Genomic DNA, 24,442 nt, shown 5'->3' on the forward strand with positions numbered 1-24,442 from the left:
CATAAATGACTTGGATGCGAGCATAAGAGGTACAGTTAATAAGTTTGCAGATGACACCAAAATTGGAGGTGTAGAGGACAGCGAAGAAGGTTACCTCAGATTACAACAGGATCTTGACCAGATGGGCCAATGTGCCAATGGGCTGAGACGTGGCAGATGCAGTTTAATTCAGATAAATGTGAGGTAATGCATTTTGGGGAAGCAAATCTTAACAGGACTTATACACTTCGTGGTAAGGTCCTAGGGAATGTTGCTGAACAAAGAGACCTTGGAGTGCAGGTTCATAGCTCCTTGAAAGTGGAGTCGCAGGTGGATAGGATAGTGAAGAAGGCGTTTGGTATGCTTTCCTTTATTGGTCAGAGTATTGAGTACAGGAGTTGGGAGGTCATGTTGCGGCTGTACAGGACATTGGTTAGGCCACTGTTGGAATATTGTGTGCAATTCTGGTCTCCTTCCTGTCAGAAAGATGAAGTGAAGATTGATTTACAAGGATGTTGCCAGGGTTGGAGGATTTGAGCTATAGGGAGAGGCTGAACAGACTGGGGCTGTTTTCCCTGGAGCGTCGGAGGCTGAGGGGTGACCTCATACAGGTTTACAAAATTACGAGAGGTATGGCTAGGATAAATAGGCAAAGTCTTTTCCCTGGGGTTGGGGAGTCCAGAACTCGAGGGCATAGGTTTACGGTGAGAGGGGAAAGATATAAAAAAGACCTACGGGGCAACTTTTTCACGCAGAGAGTGGTACGTGTATGGAATAAGCTGGCAGAGGAAGTGGTGGAGGCTGGTACAATTGCAACATTTAAAAGGCATTTGGATGGGTACATAAATAGGAAGGGTTTGGAGGGATATGGACCGGGTGCTGGCAGTCAGACTAGATTGGGTTGGGATATCTGGTCGGCATGGACGGGTTGGACCAAAGGGTCTGTTTCCATGCTGCACATCTCTATGACTCTATGACTGGTGTCCTGAACATACTCAATGATTGAGGCTCTATAGCCTTCTAGTATACAGTATTCCAAAGATTCACTATCCTTTCAGTGAAGGAATTCCCCTTATCACAGTCTTAAATTGGTTACTCTAAGATTGGCTCCCTATCCTCAGAATTAGTTTGATGAATCTTCCCTCCCTGGAAATTATATTCCTCCTCACGTAGACTAAAATTGCATGTCATACTCCAGGTGCTGTCGCACCAAGATTCTTGTACAATTGCAGGAAGACTTCTTGACATCTGTATTCACTCCACTTCACAGTAACGGTCAACATAACATTTGCCTTCCTAATTGTTTCCTGCACTTGCATTTTTGCATTTTGACTTATCAAAGACATCTGGATCTCTTTGGACATCAACACTTTCCAAACTTGAACCATTTAAGAAATAATTTGCACCTCCGTTCCTTATAGCAAAGTGGATACTTTGAGATTTAGCCACATTATATTCTACCTGCCGTTTTCTTGCCGACTCATTCAGATCACCCAAATTGCCTTTAAACCTCTTGGCATCACCCTCTGGACATGCACTCCCACCTAGTTTTGTGCCATCTGTAAATTTGGAAATAGTTTCCACTTACACATCATCAATATAGATTGTGAAAAACAGATCCTTGCAGTCAGCCATTCGTCAAATTTCACAAATGTTCCAATTTTGTTTAGCTTTCTTAGAATCAAAAAGACCAGATCCAATGAGGATGAGGCTGCTAGCAACATCCTCAGAAAACTTAAAACAGATTTGTCAACATGCCAGTCAGAGCATAATTTTAGAAGTTTCCAGTTACATCCGTTACAAGAGTCTTTTTCCTTCCTCTTGACATCAACTAATACGTCTGAAGTTGCCCAGTTTCCTCTCTCCCATCTTCTGAAATAATGAGATTATCTGAGCAACTTTTGAACTGAAGGTACTACTCTTGAAACTGTACAATTTTGAAATACAATAAACAATGTACCTGCTATCACTGCAGACACCTCTTTTGACAGTCTGGGATGCAATTTATAAGGTCCAATGAATTTGAAAGCTTACAGTCCCATTTAATCTCTCCAATACTACTTGCATATCAATTCCTTTCAGTTCCTCATTCACAATTGTCCCTTGAAACTTCTTCATTCCTGGAAAATAAACCTGCCACAGTGAAGATACAGACCAACAATCAGCTTTTTAAGAAGGGAGTAAGATTGGACATGATGTTTTTGATTCTCAAGGCTTATAAGGTCACATACAAGAGGTTCACAAACAAAATTGGGGCATTATCAATAGGGGTTAATATTCTGACATGGATTTAAAATTGTTTTCTTACCATGAAACAGTCGGAATAAACAAGTCATTCTTAGATTAGCAGGCTGTAACTAATGAAGTATTACACGGATCACTGCTTCTCTCAGATCAGTAGTAGGGGAATAGGTCTGGGTGGCTTACTCTTCAGAGGGTCGGTGTGGACTTGTTGCGTCAAATGGCTTGTTTCCACACTGTAGGGACTCTATGATTCTATTATAAATTCGCCTGTCTCTATCTGCAATGGACCCACATTTGTTTTTATTAATGCTTTACTTGTATATACCTACAGAGATTTTTACAGTTGTTGTGCATTTTGTTCGTTTACATTCAGATTTTCTTTCCTTCTTCATGAGTTCTTTGCTCATTTGCTGAATTCTAAAATGTTCCCAGTGAATGCTGTTAAAATTGTATTCAGGTGTAGAGAAAATAAATATTATTCTTTAAAAAGAATATCAGAGAAAAAAACCTAAGCTGGGCCTGTTCTTGAGAAGTGGTTTAAAACTTTTTTTAAAACATTCCCATTGCAGTCAATTAAGAAATTTAAAAAAAAAGAAAATTATCCTACTATCTCAACTCTGTCCACAACAAAAGATAAGAAACTGTGGATCAGCAGTATTTGCTACGTGCATGCCAAATCACATACAACTTACAGAGAGGTATAAAACTAATCAAAAAGATGCATGTCATCCTAAGGACACCGAGTATAAAATTGAGGAAATTATGCATTATGTTACGAAGAGTCAAAGGTCAGACCCAAACTGGAATACAGTGTTTGATTTTGAGCACTGCACCATTGGGAGGGTATAGTGGTGTTGAAGGGAGTTCAGTGTAAATTCAGCAAAATGATAGAGTAAAAGGGTTAAAATGCAAGGACAGGTTGCACAAACCTGACTTGCGTCCTTTCAATTAGTCAGTTCTGCTAGAATGCGCATTTCTTTAATGCGAATTGAACAATTCAGACCATTATCTGTTGAACACAAACTTTGTTTACCTGCATTGGCTACACGCGATTCCAGGCCCATTGGTTTAAATGGTGCTGTTATTACATGATTTTCTTACAACACAAAATTGTACAAGAACACAACTACTGCATTATATAAGAACACACTGTAGCTGGTTAGGCTGATCTGATTGAGGTTATTAAAATAACAAAATGATTCAACAATGTAGTTACAGAAAAGTTATTTGGTGATGAAACCAGAACAAGGGGCTACAGCTGTCAATCTGGTTTTTTGAAGATAACTCGGAAAGCAGTTTTTCAAACAATGGTACCGAATATATGGAAGTCGACCTTCCGAAGTGCTGTGCGTGGTAAAGGGGAGGGCTGAATTCAACTTTTCAAGGAAGGTTAATAGAATTTTGTCAGGGTAGCGAAGTATAAAGGAAGAAGGCACTTAAGTTGAGATGCAGATCAACCATTCATCAGTGTTTACTCTTGTCCTCATGTCCTCAATTCTGCTAAAACTGGTCAATATGCCAACCAATTGGCAGGCAATTATGTACCAAAGACAAATAGTGCTTGACTATTCCAGCAGATGTAGCTGTAAAAAAGAAATCATTCAGTCATGAGGTGCCAAGCATCATCGATACGGACAAGACATGCTTCATGGCCTTTTCCCGCACATCCTTTTCATGACTATCTGCCTGTCTTGGAATTTCTGTGAATGTTTTAATTTTGTCATAGTTGCACCAATGACATTGTCCATCATAGGAAATCTTGCATTATATGATCCATCAGTATTAGGAATCACATTATATGATCCATCAGTATTAGGAATTCCCTCTACTAAAATTTACATTAATATTCTAAGATTTTAGTGACATTTTCTTGAATTTTTCTATTCTAATAATGCATTTCTAAGGTTGCACTTCTAAATCCCCACTAAGTGCTGCAATGTTATGAATATTTCTCTATAAACAAATTCCGGGCAAACTTACAATCCTGGATGATTTATAACTTAAGCACACGAAGTGAAAGCAATTTCCTCCATTTATGATAGGCACATTAAATTGGGCCCTGAAGATTGCTCAGCTAGTCAGTGAAAGGTCCTGTGCCTACTCAAAGACTTACTCTGCAAACTGAGGGGATTTTACTGGGGATTAATTGATTTATTCTTGTCATATGTATAGAGATACAGTGAAAAGTGTTGTTTTGCGTGCAATCCAGACAAATTGAAGTTGCAGAGAGAAAGAGAGACAGAGAGAGATAGCGCAAGCTATCAGAATTAGCATCTGAGAGATCTGTTCAAAAGTCTGATAACAGTGGGGAAGCATTTGTTCCTGAATCTGTTTAGGGTAAAAAGTGAGGTCTGCAGATGCTGGAGATCACAGCTGAAAATGTGTTGCTGGTTAAAGCGCAGCAGGTCAGGCAGCATCCAAGGAACAGGGAATTCGACGTTTCGGGCAAAAGCCCTTCATCAGGAATGTTTAAACAAGCATTCAAACCTTTATATCCTCTGCTGAACATAAGAAAGTGGAAGACAGTATAACCAGGTTGGGAAGGGTCTTTGATTATGTTGGTTGTTTTTCCCATCGATAGCAAAAATATAGATGGAGTCACTGGATAGAAGGCTGTTTTGCTTGATGTAAAAATGAGGTCTGCAGATGCTGGAGATCACAGCTGAAAATGTGTTGCTGGTTAAAGCACAGCAGGTTAGGCAGCATCCAAGGAATAGGAAATTCGACATTTCGGGCATAAGCCCTTGATTCCTGATGAAGGGCTTATGCCTGAAACGTCGAATTTCCTATTCCTTGGATGCTGCCTAACCTGCTGTGCTTTAACCAGCAACACATTTTCAGCTGTTTTGCTTGATGGACTGGACTGTGTTCACAACTCACTATAGTTTCTAGAGAAAAAGCAGTTGCCATACCATGTTGTGATACATCCAGACATAGAGGCGCCATAGAAAACATCCTGAAAATTCTTGCATTTTGTGCACGGTGAATTTCCTTAAACTCCCGAGGAAGGAGAGGCGTTGTGCTTTCTTGATCACCACATCAATGTGGGTGGACAAAGACAGATTGCTGGCAATCATCACTCCTCAGAACGTGACGTTCTCAACTATCTCCACCTCAGCACCAGTGATGCAGACTGATGTGTGCCCTCCAATCTGCTGCCTGAAGTAAATGATCAGTTCCTTCATTCTGCTGATGTCAATGGAGGAATTTTTGTCTTAACTACTAAATGCTCAATCACTTTGTGTATTCTGTCTTGGTGTTGTTTGTGATCTGACTGAAAATGGTGCTGTTGTCAGCAAACTTTTAAATGGAGTTGGGGAGGACTTTGACCACACAGTCATGAGCGTTTAAGGAGTATAGTAGGGGGGCTGAGTACACAGACTTTACAGGGACCAGTGTAGAGGATTATGGTGGAGAAAGTATTGTTGCCTATTCTTACTGATTGTGGTTTATGGGTCAGGAAGTTGAGGATCCAGTTACAGAAATGGGAGCTCAGATGTGGAATTATGGCATTGAAGGGGGAACTGTAGTCAATAAGTAGGATCCTGATGGGGGTATCCTTGTTATCCAGATGTTCCATGGCTAAGTGCAAGGCCAGGGAAATGGTGTCTGCTGTGGACCTACTGTGCCAGTAGGCAAAGTGTAAAGGATCAAGGTAATTTGGTAGGCTAGAATTGATGTGAATGAACTCAGAAGAACCCTCCAACCACAAGGAATGAACTCAGAAGAACCCTCCAACCACAAGCAATGAACTCAGAAGAACCCTCCAACCACAAGGAATGAACTCAGATTTCTCCAGTTTCCTCATTTCCCCTCCCGCCACCTTGTCTCAGTCGGTTCCCTCAACTCAGCACCGCCCTCCTAACCTGCAATCTTCTTCCTGACCTCTCCGCCCCCACCCCACTCCGGCCTATCACCCTCACCTTGACCTCCTTCCACCTATCACATCTCCATCGCCCCTCCCCCAAGGCCCTCTTCCCTACCTTTTATCTTATCCTGCTTGGCACATTCTCCTCATTCCTGATGAAGGGCTTATGCCCGAAACGTCGAATTTCCTATTCCTTGGATGCTGCCTAACCTGCTGTGCTTAACCAGCAACACATTTTCAACTAGAATTGATGTGAGCCATGACCACTTTCTCAAAGCACTTGATAATTATTGAGGTGACAGCCACCAGGCAGTAGTCATTGAGGCACACTGCATGATTTTTCTTGGGCACCGGGATAGTGATGGTCTTCTTGATGTGGACTTCAGAATATAGTAACGAGAGTACAAAGATGTCTACATATACACCCACCACAGGATATACGTGCACGGCCCAGGAATCCATCTAGGCCAGTCACATTTTATGGGTTCACTTTAAAGAAGGCTGATCTAACATCTGTGGCAGTGACTGTGGGGACAGGTGACATCGTTTCACTGACCTTCTGTTCAAAACAAGAGTAGAACGCATTAAGCTCGTTAGGTAAGGTTGCATTGTTACCTACTGTTCTGTTCGACTTTGCTTTGCAACCCATTATATTGTGTAAGCCAAATAATGGGTGTCCTTACGGTTGGTCTGGATCTCAAACTTAGTTTGTTATTGCCTCTTGGTATCTCTGATGGCCTAATGAAGGTCATACCTGGATTTCCTGTCTAGGTCAAGTTTGCCTGACTTGTACAGCTCAGACCTGGACTTCACTAAGTAGTGGATGTCCGGATTCAACCATGGTTTCTAGTTCGAGAACATTTGGATTAACTTCTTCAGCACAGAGTCTTCCACACACTTACTTATGAAGTCTCTAAAGCTAGTGGCATATTCGATTTGGTTCAATATGGACCAGTCCACTGACTCCAAACAATCCCATAGCTCTTCCATTGCCTCAGACCAACACTGCTCTACTTTCTGTACTGAGTCCACATGCTTCAATTTCTGCTTCTAAGCCAAAAGGAGCAGCACAACATTATGATCCTTTTTTTGGGAAAATCAGACATAAGATGTACCATCTCTTTCCTGAAGTCAAGAATTTTTTAATCTGAGCTCACTCATGAGGAATGGTTTAGTTCAGGCAGATCATTCTGCATTTGGAACTATGGCCCTTTTGTCTGCATGTTTACATCTTATTTTGAAACACTTGCATTTCCCTCAGCAGCTCAAGGCTGTTTTCCACATCATGAGGGAAAAAACGCTGTTGTTTACCAGGCCTTTTTTGTTACAAGATAAACAGTAATTTGATTCTTTAATTATTTGATGCAATTAAAGTTACCTGTACTTATATTTTAAATGGATTTAAAAGTGATTTTCAACTCATCTTTGATAGCCAAGAATAGCACCATCTGTTGGTATTTGATTTTTTTAAAAAAAACGTTAATATTTAGGAAGACAGCAATATGGAAACAAAGGCCCAAATTTTAAGTAAATAGCTAAATTATTTATACAATGAACACATTGTCAGTTAGCTTTAGTAAACAGAGCCAGTTAGTGAAACAAAAGCTACAAACTTATGGAGTAAACTTTCAGCCCCGATCAGTGAAGGCTGAGATCTGAACTAAAAATAAAGAAATGTCCTGATCAGTCAGTATCCAAAAAGGATCTTTTGCAAAATAAGAACACGTCTTTGCCTTTCAGATGACGGCCAATTTACTTTTAGTTTTTGTGTGTCGAGAAGTGGTAGTCGATGAAAATGTTTCAAAATAACTTGAATGATTTTGTTTTTACAAGTGTTTGCTTTATTTTGTCTTATTGTTATAAATTTTATCCATTTGATGAATGATATCATTTCTCAGCAACCTCACAAGACCATGTCCAGTGAATTGATACTATTGACCCATTATGGAGATTATCAGAGGCAAGGCAACCAAAATCAATATCAGCTAGAATTTGAGGACACCTACTTTACACAGTAGCAAATAGACAGAAGATTAAGTAAACTCATGAATATGCAGTGAAACTGACACTAACCATGCTATTTGCCAGATGACACATAGAATGACACTGTTTATAGGCTTGAATCCCACCTAAATCTAACCCAACTTGAAATTGTTAGCCAATGGGAGGATCCAAGGTATTTGTCACAGAAAGCATTAATGGTAAATAAGTATTTCCAACAATATTTAAAACTGATAGGGTGAGAAACCATCATACTGCAATACCAAAGATTGAGTTTCAACAAAATCAGTGCCTCTTGGCTAGGGATGAGGAGGGAATCAATCTTGGCTTTGACGTTTTCTCACTTCTTCAAGTGCAAGCTAGCTCTGTTCAAATCTTCACACATTGAATGTAACATTGTTTCTTTTTGCACCAACTCAAGAAAGGGGAAACATAAGAGTGTGTAGCTTTGAAAAGCATATGCTGCCATAACACCTGAAGCCAGTGGATGCTGGCTGGAATGGGGTCACTTATGAGCATGACAAATACAGTAGCTTATGCTTTCGTGGTGGAATTTAACAGCGCCTAAAATTCAAAGAAAAAGTCAAGTTAAAGATTTTTTAGAGATGGTCCAGGTTATGTTTCCCCAATGAAGTTACCCACGGTAACAGGGGGAAAATATCAGGTAAGTCACCTGGTATGGCACTGTTTTTATAGACAGCTCTAAAATGGCAAAAGCAGACATAGTAAGATTGATTTTCTGTCAATTTGCTTGTCAAGTAAAAAGACTTTGAACCATGTAATATCTATTAATTCACACAGTTCTTGCCGCACACTTGAAGGGTGTAATCTAACAATGTTTATTTAGGGGAGAGAAGTAATACTATCTTCAACGGATTCTTCCCTCAAATCATAAAAACACACTAATCTGGATAAATAAAAAAAGTCTACATTATGAGAACTATGTAAAACATCTTAAACAAAGAAAATCAAATCTGATTTAATTTCCCAAGGTGTCAACAAATTGTGGCATTCTATCAATTTAATGCGGAAACAAATGAAACAAGCACTAATTTGTGGAATCAGACACAGGCATCTAGATAATTTTTAAGCCAAAAACACTGATCAATCTTATTTTACAATATTTCCACAACTGTACAAAATAATCCATCTTCATTCCTTTTCAAAATATCCCAAGTGGGAATGATTTTGTACCCATATAGACAGCAAATGCCATCCCTAAGGCAGCTGTACATTTACAATACAGAATGGTTCATACTGAATGCATACTCAGGTAGTTCATTTTTTTTCATTCTTGGAAATATTGTACAATGAAAAAATGCACTTTACTGGAGATGTGTTCTTCTTTTGACAGTATTAAACCAACATATAGCCAAGGTTTATACTCAACTGTTTCAGGGCCTATGTATTTTACATTTTTTAAAATGGGAAACCTTGGTATGACCCAAAGTCCACACTACAAGTTAGTACTTCAAATCAAAAAGAAATGTATAAAGGAAGGATGCACTGTCTGCAGTGTTTCTACCTCTGGAGTTTTCAAATTTGAGGATTCTACAAGGGAAGAATGAAAGAGGACAAAAATTCTGAAGCCCTGAAAAAGAATGACTCAGGGCAGAATATTACAGTGACTGTCCATTTCAACTTCCTGAGTATAGCAACCGCCAATTAACATAATAAATTTGCAGCTTAGAAGTTATAAGAAAGGATAATATATTAGAACCAAGGAAATGATTCAACATTCTAGGTCACTGGCTAATAGCCAATTATGAATGGATGATGCGAGGCTATTCTTGATTTCTATTGCAACTTGAGCCTCAACACAGGAATGAGGAAAGGTTTACATCTGGGTTGAGCTTGCCTGCATATGGATTATTGCCAGTGCCTGACCAATATTTCTTCTTATCTAGTTTTCTTTTAAAAAACTGAGCAGCAGCTAGACCATCTTGGAGGGGATAATAATGAATCATATACCATTTTCAGTCAGTAAATATATTAGTGAACCTTCCACGTTAGTTGCTAAAATGAAGAAAAGGTTAGACATTTGACATACTGCTCTAAAATTCAATGGCAAATATATCTTCTTGCTAGCTTCTTTCTATGCACAACTTCAGCCACAGTGAGTTACTGTGATATTCCATCACAGATGTTTTTAAAGTTCAATCTTCACATCAAGACATATTAACCTATATATTTTCACCAGGGATCACTCTATGGTGACTGGAGCTGACAATACTGAACAGTTTTTCTAGCCCATAGCAAATTTAGAAATTCAATTTAAGACTACCTAAATAAACATTGGAAACAATACTTGGTAAAGTTCAAACAGTGCTTTTTCCTGCCTGGGTCTTGAAAGAATTCTCAGATTTTTTAAAACCCAAAATCTCCAAACACACTCAAGACATCCATCCTTTTCCCCACCTTCCAAAAAAAAATACATTACTCAAGGTGAACAAAATCAGTTTCTCCTGTGCACTGTGACCAGTGCAATAAAAAACTGAGAAAATAGACAGTAATTGAAAAGAAAGAGAATTTAAAAACAGGAAAATACTGAAAGCAAGTACTTCATTGTCAACTCACTCAGTTAATGAGTACACATGGAAGTTCTGAGATTAAATTCCAAACAAGCTAAACTCTATGGGGCGTCACAGATGTAGTACAACCAAACTCAACTTTATAAGAGGACACATCAGCTGTTAAGTTCTTTTTCCTGAGGTTCTTACACACTTGGTGCAACTGCAACACACCAACCAGCAAGCAAACTTATTAAGCACAGTACAGAACAAGCTAGGTGACCCCTTTGACCCTCTTCACAGGTGTGCGTGGTTGAGTCAAAGTGAGACGCTGAACAAAGAAAGCACATCCCCTTTACACAGATCAATTGCAATGCTTACAGACGCTCGGCTACTCTCCCACAGTCACATGCCACTCAAGACAACCCCCTGTCACTCACAGTCACATGTTAGCTCAGGTAAATGGCAGGATGAGATCATCCTTGGAGATAAACCCAAATCTTTCTCTCTCAAGAGCTCAACCAATTGAACCACAGCAATCTTTTCATATCTTCAGGAAAGAGAGGGCAGGGATGGAAGCAGGCAAGAGAATAAACATTCTAGGGGTGGCACGTTGGCTCATGGTTTGCACTGCTGCCTCAGAGCACCAGGGTCCCAGGTTCGATTCCAGCCTCAGGCGACTGTCTGTGTGGAGTTTGCACATTCTGCTCATGTCTGCGTGGGTTTCCTCTGGGTGCTCCGGTTTCCTCCCACAGTCCAAAGATGTGCAAGTCAGGTGAATTGGCCATGCTAAACTGTCCTTAGTATTAGGTGCATTAGTCAGAGGGGAAATGGGTCTGGGTGGGTTACGCTTCGGAGGATCAGTGTGGACTGGTTGGGCTGAAGGGCCTGTTTCCACACTGTAGGAAATCTAATCTCATAATGCACATGCTAATGCCCTAACACTGGGGAATTGATATGCTCACTGATTTTCCCAAGACAATGATATTCCCATTTAATCTTTTAACTTTACAGATCAACCTTGAACAAATTGAATGGTGGAGCAAGCCTGAAGGGGCACTCTTGCTGCCGTTTATCATGTTCTTGACAAGATCAGTTCTGAAGCAATGTCTGCATCTTGCTTTCCAACCAGGGTGACAAGCAAGAACCCTGGCTGTGTAATATTAAAAGATTAAGTGGGAATATCTCTCTGGACATTAATACAGTATTAAAGTGTTCAATTGCACTGTCTTTGGGTGGGGATGACAGCCATGAACAAATGTGGATGACAATCCATTGTAATTTACCCTTCATTTGGACAGTCGTTTGCCATTACTCCCCTGCTACTGTCAAGTTAAACTATCATTCAATCCCTTTCGTTCAGAAATGCTTTTGGGCCAGAGGTATGTCGCACGTGCATTGTCTTGAGGAATCAGAGTCAGGAAATCACCTGCATTACGATTCCCCAGGATTTGGACATTTGATTATATCAGAGAATAATCTCATCTTGCCATTGTACCTGAAGTAACTTGTGACTGAATGTATCTGGGGTTGTCTTGAGTGGCATGTGACTGTGGGAGTGGCCAGAGTATCTGTAAGCATGATCAACTGACCTATATAAAGGGGATGTGTTTTCTTTGTTCAGAGACTCACTTTGATGCCACCTCACATGCCTATGGGGGAGTCAAAGGGGGTCACCTAGCTTGTACAAGCTTTCATAAACTAGCTGTTTGCAAACATTGGTGTGTGCAATTGCATCTCATGTGTGAAATCTCAGGAAAAGAACCTAACGTATGGTGGCAGCAGTGGGATCCCAACATATACAGAGCTTCCAGATGAACTGAATAATTGATCGTCTGAGTGTTGCTTGCATGAGATGCATGGGCTCACAAGGTAAGCTTCACCTTGATCTCTCTCTCTCTAAATCTACCACTCACTTGACCTCCTCATCTCCTGGGACTTGGTGGTGATGGAATCTTTGAGATAAGTTGCACACATGCATAGCAACAAATTGCTTTACGTGAAGCTGGGTTTTAAAAAGGGTTGAACCGGTGTTCGAGTCCCCCAGAGTCATGTCAGGGTTAGAGGCCCCAGACATACAAAATCTGAGGTAGAGTCCCCACAGTTATACCCGGGTTTGACTCCCACAGTTAGAATCCCAGAGTTAAAAAGGGATTTGACTCCTCTAGTGGCAAGATTTGAGGCTCTGAAGTGAAAAAAGTTAGAATTTGGTACTACTTAAAATTATTGCCTTTTGTCCTACACGCCTCCCCTTAAAAGTACTTTCAGACAACATGGCAGCATGGGGAAAGTGGGAGAAAGTGGAGCCAGTCTGCTCGGGTCCCGACAGTAAAGTGCATTGACTGCTGGGTAAGCTTTGTCCAGACTTTTGTGCTGTGAACTCGACTCTGCTTGTCTTTGTTCTGGGAGAAATGAGTTGCTTGCTCTGCTGCAAGGATTTTCTCTTTGTGGATGTGCTTTCATTGGGAGGGCACAGCTGGTCTTTCTTTCCTTTGCGGCCTCGTCCGGTGGTCAGGCGGCGTTCTTCGGTCAGGTTTCCATCGAGGTGAGGACGTTTTAGTGATCTTTTTGTGTGCGCGCCAGGTACTGGGGGTTCACGGAGCTTTGGGAATTTTGGACCAATGGTTGTGTTTTTTTTTCTGTGCCGTGGTCTTTGACCGGGAGTCTGCAGATGTGATTTATTTTTGTCTGACTCTGGGTTGGATCTTTTGGGGCCACCTCCATCGTTTTGACTCATGGATCATCACCAGATGAACTGTAGAGGGGTGGGTCTCAAATATGCGCGTTTCCCCCCCCGTATTAAAATGAGAAGAATTCTGACCAGAGGCTCATCAAGAAAACAAGAAACGCTGATATTAAGATTATGCTAATACTTGGGTCGAGGGGGGAATTTCAACGTATGTTGTGCCATGTTGCGAGTGTTTGATATTTAAATATTTTGGTTTGTTAAAATACTGGCTCAGAAAATCCCGTTATGTAACTGTTTTGCCTTATTTGAATTAGGTTCTGATTTCAATGTGATTTGTGAGCTATGTAATAGAGATTTTGTTTTCACATTGAAATTGTACAACGTTATGTCCTTTTTAAAATGATCAAACTTGTAACCTTAAAACAAATTGATTGAGTGCCTTGAGCCCCTAATTTGTTTGAAATTCCACAGTACCTGTTTAAAACAAAATAGTTGGGTCAGTGGTGATGTTTTAGTCAGATGAGAGTTATTAAAATATGTTTGCTGCTGTGTTTTTGATGCAGAGAGTTCACAAAAAGAAGAGTGCATTTTAAGTTTGATGTTTTGTTACGATTTTAGAGAATATTAGAACTTAAGGCTGTGCTGTTTCAGTTCTTTAATTATTGTTAAGACATCACTGGCCCCTTCACATTGCAAATTCAAAGAATGTTGAGCTCTACCAAAGTTGCCATTGCAATTCGGACTGTATTATTTGACAAGTTTCATTTGAAGAACATATTTGAAAATATTCTGTATTTGCTTCCAACGAATATTTGAGATTTAAATCTGAACTGAAACTGCCTCTTCAATTGCCAAAGCACAGCAAACATTTTCTTGTTTTCTTGCTGTTCTGGACTTTTGAAATATTTTCCTGACAGCTTTCACATTAGCAGAGTCTCAATTTGTTAAAGGAAAATTAATGTTTGAATAACCTGAATGAGGTATCAGAGGGTTTCACTTTAGAACTATTGATTGGTGTTTATAATTGACTGGATTGTTTGGGAAGTACAATTTACACGTTTATGAATTGTATAAAACTTGATAATGTCACAAATAGTCAACAGAATAACAGACTTCAAGAATTCAAAGAATGTTGAAATAGGCAGACACAATTTAGTGTAGTTAAATGTGTGACTGTCTTCATACTGATATCTACGTTAGCAATGAGAGAGAGAATGAAAAGGTACTTTCAGCAGCTAACATCATCTCTAGAGTTTCTCCATTCACAGGTAAAGCACCACCCCTCCACCGCCTGATCCAACTGATTCAATCAGCTCCCCAGACATGAGCATGAAAAATGAGGAAGCTAACAACAGTGAGGAGGAGGTCTCTATGTTTTTTTTGTCAGTGGCCTTCCTATGGATATTAAACCACGTGAGCTTTCCTTTGGCTTTGGATCATTTAAAGGATTATGAAGGTTCACTGATCAAGCTAACACAACAGCCAGTTGGCTTTGTTGCATTTAACAGCAGAATGGGAGCATAAGCAGCAAAGAATGCGATGTTCATCTACGCTGCTGCTGCAGGTGCAGCTGCTGCATGCTCAGATGCATGGTATCCTCCATCTGAAGGATGGAAGTCTTGTCAGCTTTGTCAAGTATTTAACTGTCCTTATTCAAGAATTCAGATTTCTCCATGGACAGGTGTGCAAGCACGGACTGAATTTTGTTTTCAGGTTGTACTTTACTGAAGGAGATTTTAGAGAACTGGCTCGCTTCCACAACTTGGAGGAGATGGACTCGTCACTAAGGACTGTGAATTTAAAATCTTTACTGGTGAACTTTTTTCCATGTGGGAGGCTTCTTCAAATTCTATTTACTGCATGGAATAATCATTTTTGTTGTTATAATCATTGCCAGTTGTGTATCAATAACTTGCGCAAGTACTGGCACTAAAGGGTTAAGTTATATTGTCTTTGGGTGGGGACGAGAATCATGAAAGAATGCAGATGACCATCCATTGTAATTCATACTTCATTTCGACATTCGTTTGCAACTGTTATTGGCAAATTAAACTATCATTCCATCTCTTTCATTCATAAATGCTTTCTGGCCAGAGGTATGTCGCACCTGCACTGTCTCGTGGAATCACTCAGTCAGGAAATCATCTGCATATCGATTCCCCAGGATTAGTGCATTAGCATTTGCATTATCTCAGAGGATGCTCTCATCCTGCCATTGTACCTGAAGTAACTTGTGACTGTGAGTAACTGAGGGTTGTCTTGAATGGCATGTGACTGTGGGGGAGTGGCCGAGCATTTGTAAGCACGGATAACTGACCTGTATAAAGGGGATGTGTTTTCTTTGTTCAGTGCCTCAATCTGACTCAACCTTGCATGCCTGCGAGAGGGGTTAAAGGGGATCACCTAGCTTGTACAAGCTTGAATCAACTTTAACTGTTTGCAGAAGTTAGTGTGTGCGAATTGTATTTCGCGTGCGCAAAACCTCGGGAAAAGAACCTAATAGATCAGTGATCTTCATTCAACTTTTCACAAAAACATATCCCTTGAATCCTTTGATACTCAAATTTTTATCATTTACAATCTTGAATGCATTCAATGACTAAGCACCTATAACTCTATGCAGTAGAGAAGCCAAAATGTAAAATGTGTTAAAAGATTAAACTTCACTTCATTCCATGTATTGTATGGCTTAAGTTTTATTGACTCTAGGCCCTCATGGTTCTGGGCTTTCCATCATGGGGAAACTTCCTCCCACATGAAATTCTTAAAGGGCTTGAAAGATGACACATTTTTGATGAAATCACCTCTTATTCTTCTGAATTTCAATAGAGATGGGCCTAACTTCCTAATCTCTCTCATAAGATGACTGGCTCCCTTCAGACATCAGTTTAGCGAATTTTTAATGATATTCCATTTTTTTTAAGGGGACCAAAGCTGGACATGGTAGAGTAGGCATAATTTCACCAATATAATATGTCTTATATAACTGCCCTAAGACCTCCTTAGTCTTGCACTCCAATCATTTTGTAACAGAGGCTAACGTATCACTTGTCTTCCTCGTTGCTTGCTACACCTGTTCCTTAACAGATTTTATGTAGGATTCATAGCCTCCACTTCCTCAACCATCTACAAGTGCTTCAACAATAATCTTCCTTTTCACATAAGATCTGGGTGGGAATGTTGGCTGATGATTAAACACATTAAGCATTAATCACAACTCACCAGATACAAAGGCAGCCCATATCCATATACAGCAAGATTTGAACAACATCTAGGCCTGGGTGACTAAGTAACAAGAAACACTGGTATCATATAAGGGCCAGACAATTATCTCCAACAAGAGGGAATCTAAACATCTCATCTTGTTGTTCAATGGCAGTGATCTCTGAATGCAGTTATCATCATGATCCTAAGGGTTACCATTAACCAGAAGGTTAATTGGATCAGTGTTATAAATACTACAAACAAGTCAGTGCTGGGAATTCTATGGTGTGAAATTCATCTTCTGTCTCCTCAGTCCACTACCTGTTTTATTGTTATACATCCATTTACCAAAGCAGGAGTCAATCTATTTTCCACTCTTTTGTTGCTTTGTGATTGATTCCAAACTCCAGACTGTTCTCTGCCTTTTATTATCAACTCCACTAACTGGGGAAGTTATGTTTCAACAAACCTTTTCAACCATATTATGACATGGCTCGTTATCAGGTGAAACTTGAACCCAGGCCTTCAGCCAATGGGAAAGGATTTTGCCATTGCATCACACGACCCTCACCCTCAGTGAGGGAATCCAGTTCTTTTTTCTTTAAAATAAACTCATGCACTTGTCTAGATGGTCAAACAACACATACTTTACATATTTCCAAATCAGCCTGTTCAGAAGGATTATTACACACTCTGGAGTAGGTGGCACCTGAGCCCAGGTATCCTGGTCCAGGGGTAAAGGTACGACCATTGCACCACTTGTGCCCTTAAAACCAGCTATTTTTTGTCATAAAGTGACAGGACCTTCAAACAATAAATATTCAGCAAAACATATATTTGTAGATGATAGTGTTACGACATGAGGAAAATTAGCCTCTGCTAATTTAAAGCAGCCAAGCACAGAAGATTCACATCGTGCTGTAATCTGTTAAAATTCAAGAGGCAAAGACTTAACCCAAACGACAGTATTTAAAGTAAAAATTAACAACTTTATTCTTTAAGTCCAACAGAGAATATTAAAACCAACAACTATTTACAACTCCTTTCTCTTAAACCAATCTTTTATCTCCTATTCTACAATGCTAGTCCAATAAAAGAAATCCTGATTAAGATTTACAAAACCAGTCAACTTTCAAAACCAGTCAGCTGTTGAATCTTCTCTTTGTATCTTCCTCTGCAGATTTTCCTGTCGCCTTTTCAATGCTGTGCTGCACAAACTTCTTATAGCCAGGTACCTTTCAGACAGCTGTTCTACTGGCAGTCTGTACTTGTTCATGACTTGGCTGTTCTCCCTCAACTGTTCAAAAATGTCCGGTTTTATACCCCAAAACATCATTTTTAAAATTGGTTTTAATATTATCAAAATACAAAATTTAAACTTGATTGAATTTTGGTACCATGAGGAATAACTTAAATTGATTGGCTGAATTTGAATTTGCTTTTGTCTCATGGTAACCCAGCTGCTGCTAGCTGTTTCGATCAAATGTTATCTTGTTATCTTGTTCACAACACTTTGTGCTATGTCAGGCAGGCCTTGCTAGCTTTTCAATTCTCTGAAGCGTACAGGACCTCGACACCTTCACAACAGTGGTGAGCCTGAGTATTCTTGCATACATCTCTGGAATATGTCTTAGTTTATTCTTAAAAGGACCATCATTTACAACATTGTTATCATTTACAAGGCCTAAGTCAAGACTGTGACAGTATATTCTCCACTCATCTGGATGATACAACTTCAGTAACACATAAGAAGCTTGACACAATCCAAGACAAAGTAGCCGCTGGATTGACACCTCACCCTCTATCATCTTGAGCATTCATAGAATCCCTAGTGTGGAATCAGGCCATTTGGACAGAGTCCACACGGACCGTCTTAAGAGCATCCCACCCAGACTTATTCCCCTACCATACTAATCCATCTTGTCAACACATTTCTAGACATTCTTGGCAACCCAGCATGGCCAATCCACCTAATCTGGACACATTTAGACTGTGGGAGGAAACCAGAGCAACAGGAGGAAACCCACACATACATAAGAACATGCAAATTCCTCACAGGCAGTTGCCCAAGTGTGGACTGAATGCAGGTCCCTGGCGCTTTGAGGGAGCAGTGTTAATCACTGAGCCACCATGCCGCCCTTCACCACCAATATACGGTAGCAGCAGTGAGTATCATGTACAAGATGCACTGCAATTATTTACAAAGGCTCTTTTGACATCATCTTCCAAGCCAATGACTTCTAGCAACTAAAAAATTAAGGGCAGCAGATGCTGGTCAATGTCATCTGTTGCTAAACACCTTCTAGGCCATAAAGTCTCCTAACTTAGAACTATACCACCAAACATCCTTCTGAATACCTACAATTCCCAGTCTCTCACTATTTGAAAATTTTCTGTTTGTCTTCTTCAAAACCAATAATTTCACACTTTCCCATGTTATATTCCATTTGGTTGTAAATGTTCTATTCTGAGTCACTCAATCTTTTTATCATCTTTCAGACTCTTGGCTTCCTCCTCACAGTTGGCTTCCTTATCCAAACTTGCACTGGGAGCAAACAGATGCAGAGCACACCCCAATGATTTGGATTCTCTGTTGCTAACATCATAATCAGGTGAAGAGGGATCAGTTGTCTCCCCTCTTTTCCTATTCTTCATTTGACAGCAATAGATTTATGATAAAATTTATGTACTTGTCAATTCTAGCAAATGTTTAACTGGTTATACACAGTTATCCTAACAGAGAAAAGGAAATCCATTCTGGGTCTGTTTCCTTGGCAGTTCAGGTGTTTGTTGTGTTGTGCAGAGAAAGCAGGTGCTAAAAACACACAAACGTTGGTTTGCCAAATGACCTCTCTCCAACAGCCCAGGGATTCACTTAAGGTCATTATCAGTGTATTGTTATTAAATGATGCCTGAAAAATCCCTTCTCAGCCAAGCTTCCATTGTCCAAGCGGCTAAATCTGATATTTTCCCTCCATAATGCTCAACACCAATTGAATGTCTGGGCTAAATGGGAACGTGGTCCATTCACAATCATGAGATTACTGTTTTTGATGGGTTTTTGCAAACAGACAGACTTAATTTAAATGGTGCTGTCGGGCAGACAGTATGGTTATGCCACTGTGGATAGCCATCTTCGGCTGCAATCTCCCGTCGCTGGAATACTGTTTCAGTTTATTTTCAAAAAGCAATTGGGATTTCCAACTGATAGATTCAAAACTAATTGTTTATTAGAAAGCAGGTTTGCATGGAACTAAGTTCTAATTGTGGAGTTGGTTTGTTGCAGCCTGTTAACATGTAAATTGCTTGTTTAGCCCTATTTTCCATGCAATAACCAACAAATGGAAGTGCCCATTACCATCACAACATTTCCGTATAGCACTCTTGTTTAAATTGTAGACAATTTCCAAAGCACTTCTTAAAAAAAGTGTTTTTCTAAAAAGAACGTTACACAGAAGAGATGAAAATCCACCTCTCAAGGACTAAAACTATTTAATAACATATTTTCTGTAAACTGAAAATTATGTTACAGATTGTGTCAGAAAGTGAAACAAGTGCTGGATGGTATGAGTAGGACAATTTCTCTTGTGTGTTGACATACCTCACTTTCCCAGTCAAACTTGTATGAACATGCTGCTGGAACTCTGTGTATTTTGACGCTAAGTATGTAAAATCTGGTGGCTTGTCTTTATATCGGTTTCTTGGATGCATAGATTTGTTCAGAGCCATCCTAAAAGAAAGGAAGAAAGACAGACAATTTTTTGCAAGTATTATGAATGGAAGAGCTAATTTATCATTATGAAACCAAATGCTGACATTATAAACACCTCTCATTAACTTGTTTGGATCATGAAAACAGAAATTCCTCTTGCCTCTGCCCAATTGCCATTAATGACAGCTACTTTACTAAATAAACTAATGAAAAGCATCATTGGTTTTAGGAGATGAGTAGGGAGAACTTCAGATTTTTTTTCTCCATTTCCTTAACTTCCCGAGACTACCTTAGTAACTCTTAAGTTAGAACAACATATGGGGGCATGGTAATTATTAGTGGCGACAAGAGACTGGTGCATTTGGCATTCAAACGATGGGCTTTATAAACATCTATTTTCGCTGATGCAAAATAAGGTTTTACATAACAACTGCAAATGAACCATTTTATTGTCTATAGTTCTAATCATAGGAACTATCCCACATCGCTTAAGTCATAACTATTCTGCTTTGATAACTACCAAAATATGCCCTCTTATCTTGGATGTATCAAGGTAGGCAGAGTTCCAAGATCTGGGTAAGACGCAAGCAAATATCAACCAAGAGTACAAGTAAAAAACATTTTTCATATTAGCATTTCATTGCTGTTGAGATTTTGCAAATAGGCACTTCATCATTCCTTCTTATTATGCTTTTTCCACAATTTTCCTTCACGATGAAATTTCTGAATTATATTGTAGGAAAGGCAGCTACGTAAACCCTGATTTAGGATGAAAACAGAAGATGGCATTTAGAAGGTAAAGACTTTATGGCAGCCTTGGGGAAAATAGGAATAATTTTGTTGAAAGGAAGTCAGTAACTCACAATTAAAATGATGGAAAATGCAACTGAATTTCCTTGCAAACGGAGCCAGTTAAATAAAGAACAAAAGTGGGAAATACAGAATGTATGTCATGCTTTCATTTTCTCACAGTCTTCGACTTTCAATCTGAGAAAAACGCAACAACTGAAAGACACAACTTTTGGCCTCTCACACACACCACAAAAAGTTTCAAGGTGAAGACATATTTTCTCAATCAAACTCACATTTAAGTCACAAATTAACAATGCTTCCCTGCCTTTCCTCCAGTTTCAGAGAAAGAAACTCACATTATCTGAGGATTCAAGGTTGAAGAAAATTTGGCACTATTAAAGAACAGGAGATATACTTGCTTTCCCATTTCTTTGATGTTGCAAGAATTGAAGGAAACAACAAGGTAAATCAAGGTAGAAAAGTGGAGAGGTTCAGAGGAGGAATTCCAAATTTCAGGGAGTGGCTATCTGAAGCCCAGCCAACAAAATGACCAAAATCTGAGAAAGTCACAAGGCCAGAATTTATGGATGTCTAGACTATATTGCTAACGTCATAATCAGGTGAAGAGGGATCAATTGTCTCCCCTCTTTTCCTATTCTTCATTTGACAGCGATAGATTTATGATAAAATTGATGTCTCAGTTGCCCTGCAAAATACTAGAGGGCAATGGTTTGGAGGTAGTTGAAAACAAGGATGGGAAGTTTAAAATCACATTGTTTATGTAGGACCAGAAGACAACACAGGTAAGCAAGCACATGGTTAATAAGTGAACTGATCTTGAGGGAAATAGTTAGGAGACAACAATGCACATTATGCTCACTACCTTCCCATAACAGTGATATAGATGCCCAAAGTAACTGTCCCTTAGTTCAGACTTCACCAAGAATCCACAACAAATCCGTTACAATATTATGAGCAATCGACAAAACAAATGAGATCAAATTACCGTGAAGAAAGGGAAGGAATAGATTCATTATGAAGGATTATAAAATGGTGGAACAGACGTGGAGAAAACTAAACATAAGTTACTTTATGTTTAAGATAAAGACGTTTAATTTTAAAACAATAGATGTCCACCAACATCACGAATAATTTTGAAATACGTTTGGCAGGGTGAATATTAAATTTTGCGGGTTCAATTTGCTGTTTTTCCAGATTTCGTGAATAAAAATAGCAATAGTACTTTATTAACGCACTAATTCTAGTAATAAATTATAATCAGGTTTTTTACACGCTTCTTGGAGCCACTAAACAATTACCTCCAGTATTTCAAAACATTGAAGACAACACACAGGCCTCAGCAAAAGCACAAATAAAACCCCTTCACCATGAACCGGAAGCACTTCCTTCTCCGGTCAACAAAAAAGTAACACTGCACATGCGTAATTTACTTAACAGTTATACAGGGCAAAGTTTACAAATGTTATCAGATGTTGATGTTGAACCAATGGACACAGTACTCAACATTCGGGAGCTGTCAAGTGACAGTTACATATTTGCTAAATACACAAAAATTCCCCTCAATTTTTTTTTCTATTTTTATCCTACTTGTTTTAAAAAGTTATAATCTGTTCTAAGATAGGTCTCTTCTGTTTCACCAGACGAACCTGAACAGGTTGAGATAAAAACAAGCTGTGCTCTTAAACAGTTTATCATTGTAAGTACAATCAGTGCAAGTGAGATCCTCATCAATTTACATCTAATTTCCACCCTACGTACCATGTCTGTGCGTATAGCATGGGACTTTTTCTAATTTGAAACTACTCAAATTTAGTGATTACAGTAGTTAGATAAAGTTGGGAAATAATAGGGAAAAACAAGCTATTCTTCACAACTAATCGACGTTTTTTCCCCAGAAGATCAGGAAGTAGGATTACCAGGGTGAAGTTTGGGAATAACAAAAAATGGACTCAGAAATCACCATAAGTGGCCCTAGCTGTATTTATACATTGGAAACAGCATTATGAAAGAAATGTTTGGATTTTGCTACTATAGACTGAACCAATAAAAATTAGCAAAAGTTTTCTGGAAGATGAGTTTGTAGAATACTTTTCTGGAGTTAGTTTCCTGGAACAACGTCTTGTGGAACCAACCTATATTAGATCTAGTATTGCATAATGATCCAAGATTAATTGTTAACATCAACAGAAAAGGAATTGCTGAAAAAGATCAGAATAAAAGTTTCATATCAAGCATGAACATTGACATACTGTACTCCTGTGCCAAACAAAAATCTTAAACTTAAAACCAATCACATTGATGAGAGAAAAAAAATTATTAGATGATTGGGTAAATTGAGTGAAAGATATAACAATAGATAAACAGGGGAAAAAAACAATTCTAAATGGTCAACAAAAATGTATTCCTTAAAAATCAAAAGCTCTATCAACAAGAAGCATTTATTCCTAGCTATGAAAGAAATTAAGGACAGGGTCAGATTGAAAGGAGTTCATAACGTTGAGTATAGTAGGCAGTCTCAGAATAGAATGTTGTTTGGAAATCATGAAATGGACATCACAAAGTTGATAAAAGGAAAAACAAGAGGAAATTGGCTAAGAATATAAAAACAGATTGGAAGAGATTTTCTAAGTATATGAAAGGGAGAAGAGTAGAAGGAGGAATGAGTAAATAGAAAACTTTGCGCAAAATTTTGTGACACAGTAAAAGACCTGGATCGCATATCAGACAATGAAGATAGCCAAGGGGCTAATAACATGGCAGCATATAAGAATTAATACCAGCAGAGGAAAAAGTGTTCGGAAAAACCTAAGGGCCAAAAATCCAACAAAACCCCAGATCTACATCCTTGGATTCCAAAGACGTTTATGTCTGGTTGAATTTATGTAATTCTTTAAATTAATAGAGAATATCTACAGTAAGATCTTGAACAAAGAAGGGTTTTAAAAGTTTGTGCAGAAGCAGTAAATTTGCTTTGTATATTAACTTATCACTAAAATTAAGGAAAGTTAATTGTGACTACCATTGTCACGTCAATACATTTTTGGCTCTTTGAGATTATAAATTTAAATTGAAATGACATGAGTCTCAAGGTAAGTCACCATCTCCTTTATTCAAATTTACACAACTATAATTTGTTGTATTTGAACCAAAATAAAATTCTGATATATATTTTTTGTGTAATTTCTTATAATCTCATCGATTTTACAAAGTCTTCATGTACTCTTGTACTTTTATGTTGCATTATCTGTCAACAATTAATTAAATATTTTCAAACATTTATGAATTAATCTATAATGGTGGACTGAAATGATCGAATTACACCCAAGTGCTATACAGCATGGAAACAGACACTTTGGTCCAACTACTCCATGGAGAAAGTGAAGACTGCAGATGCCGGGGATCAGAGTCAAGAGTGTAGTGCT

At 38.9% G+C, this 24,442-nt stretch overlaps 1 protein-coding gene across 3 annotated transcripts in view; it reads right to left on the bottom strand.

Annotated features, from left to right (window-relative positions):
* Positions 1-24,442, bottom strand: part of mettl16 (methyltransferase 16, N6-methyladenosine) — a 138,004-nt gene that overhangs the window by 101,902 nt on the left and 11,660 nt on the right. For 2 of the 3 annotated variants that reach the window (XM_060848211.1, XM_060848213.1), the window contains exon 2: positions 20,097-20,225. In XM_060848211.1, the coding sequence (XP_060704194.1) occupies positions 20,097-20,225 (129 nt within the window). Of the gene's footprint in view, positions 1-20,096; positions 20,226-22,318; positions 22,407-24,442 lie in introns of those variants that run through there. The other variant, XM_060848212.1, reaches the window with a different exon arrangement.

This window comes from Hemiscyllium ocellatum, chromosome 31, assembly GCF_020745735.1.
Source record: "Hemiscyllium ocellatum isolate sHemOce1 chromosome 31, sHemOce1.pat.X.cur, whole genome shotgun sequence".
Taxonomy (NCBI): domain Eukaryota; kingdom Metazoa; phylum Chordata; class Chondrichthyes; order Orectolobiformes; family Hemiscylliidae; genus Hemiscyllium; species Hemiscyllium ocellatum.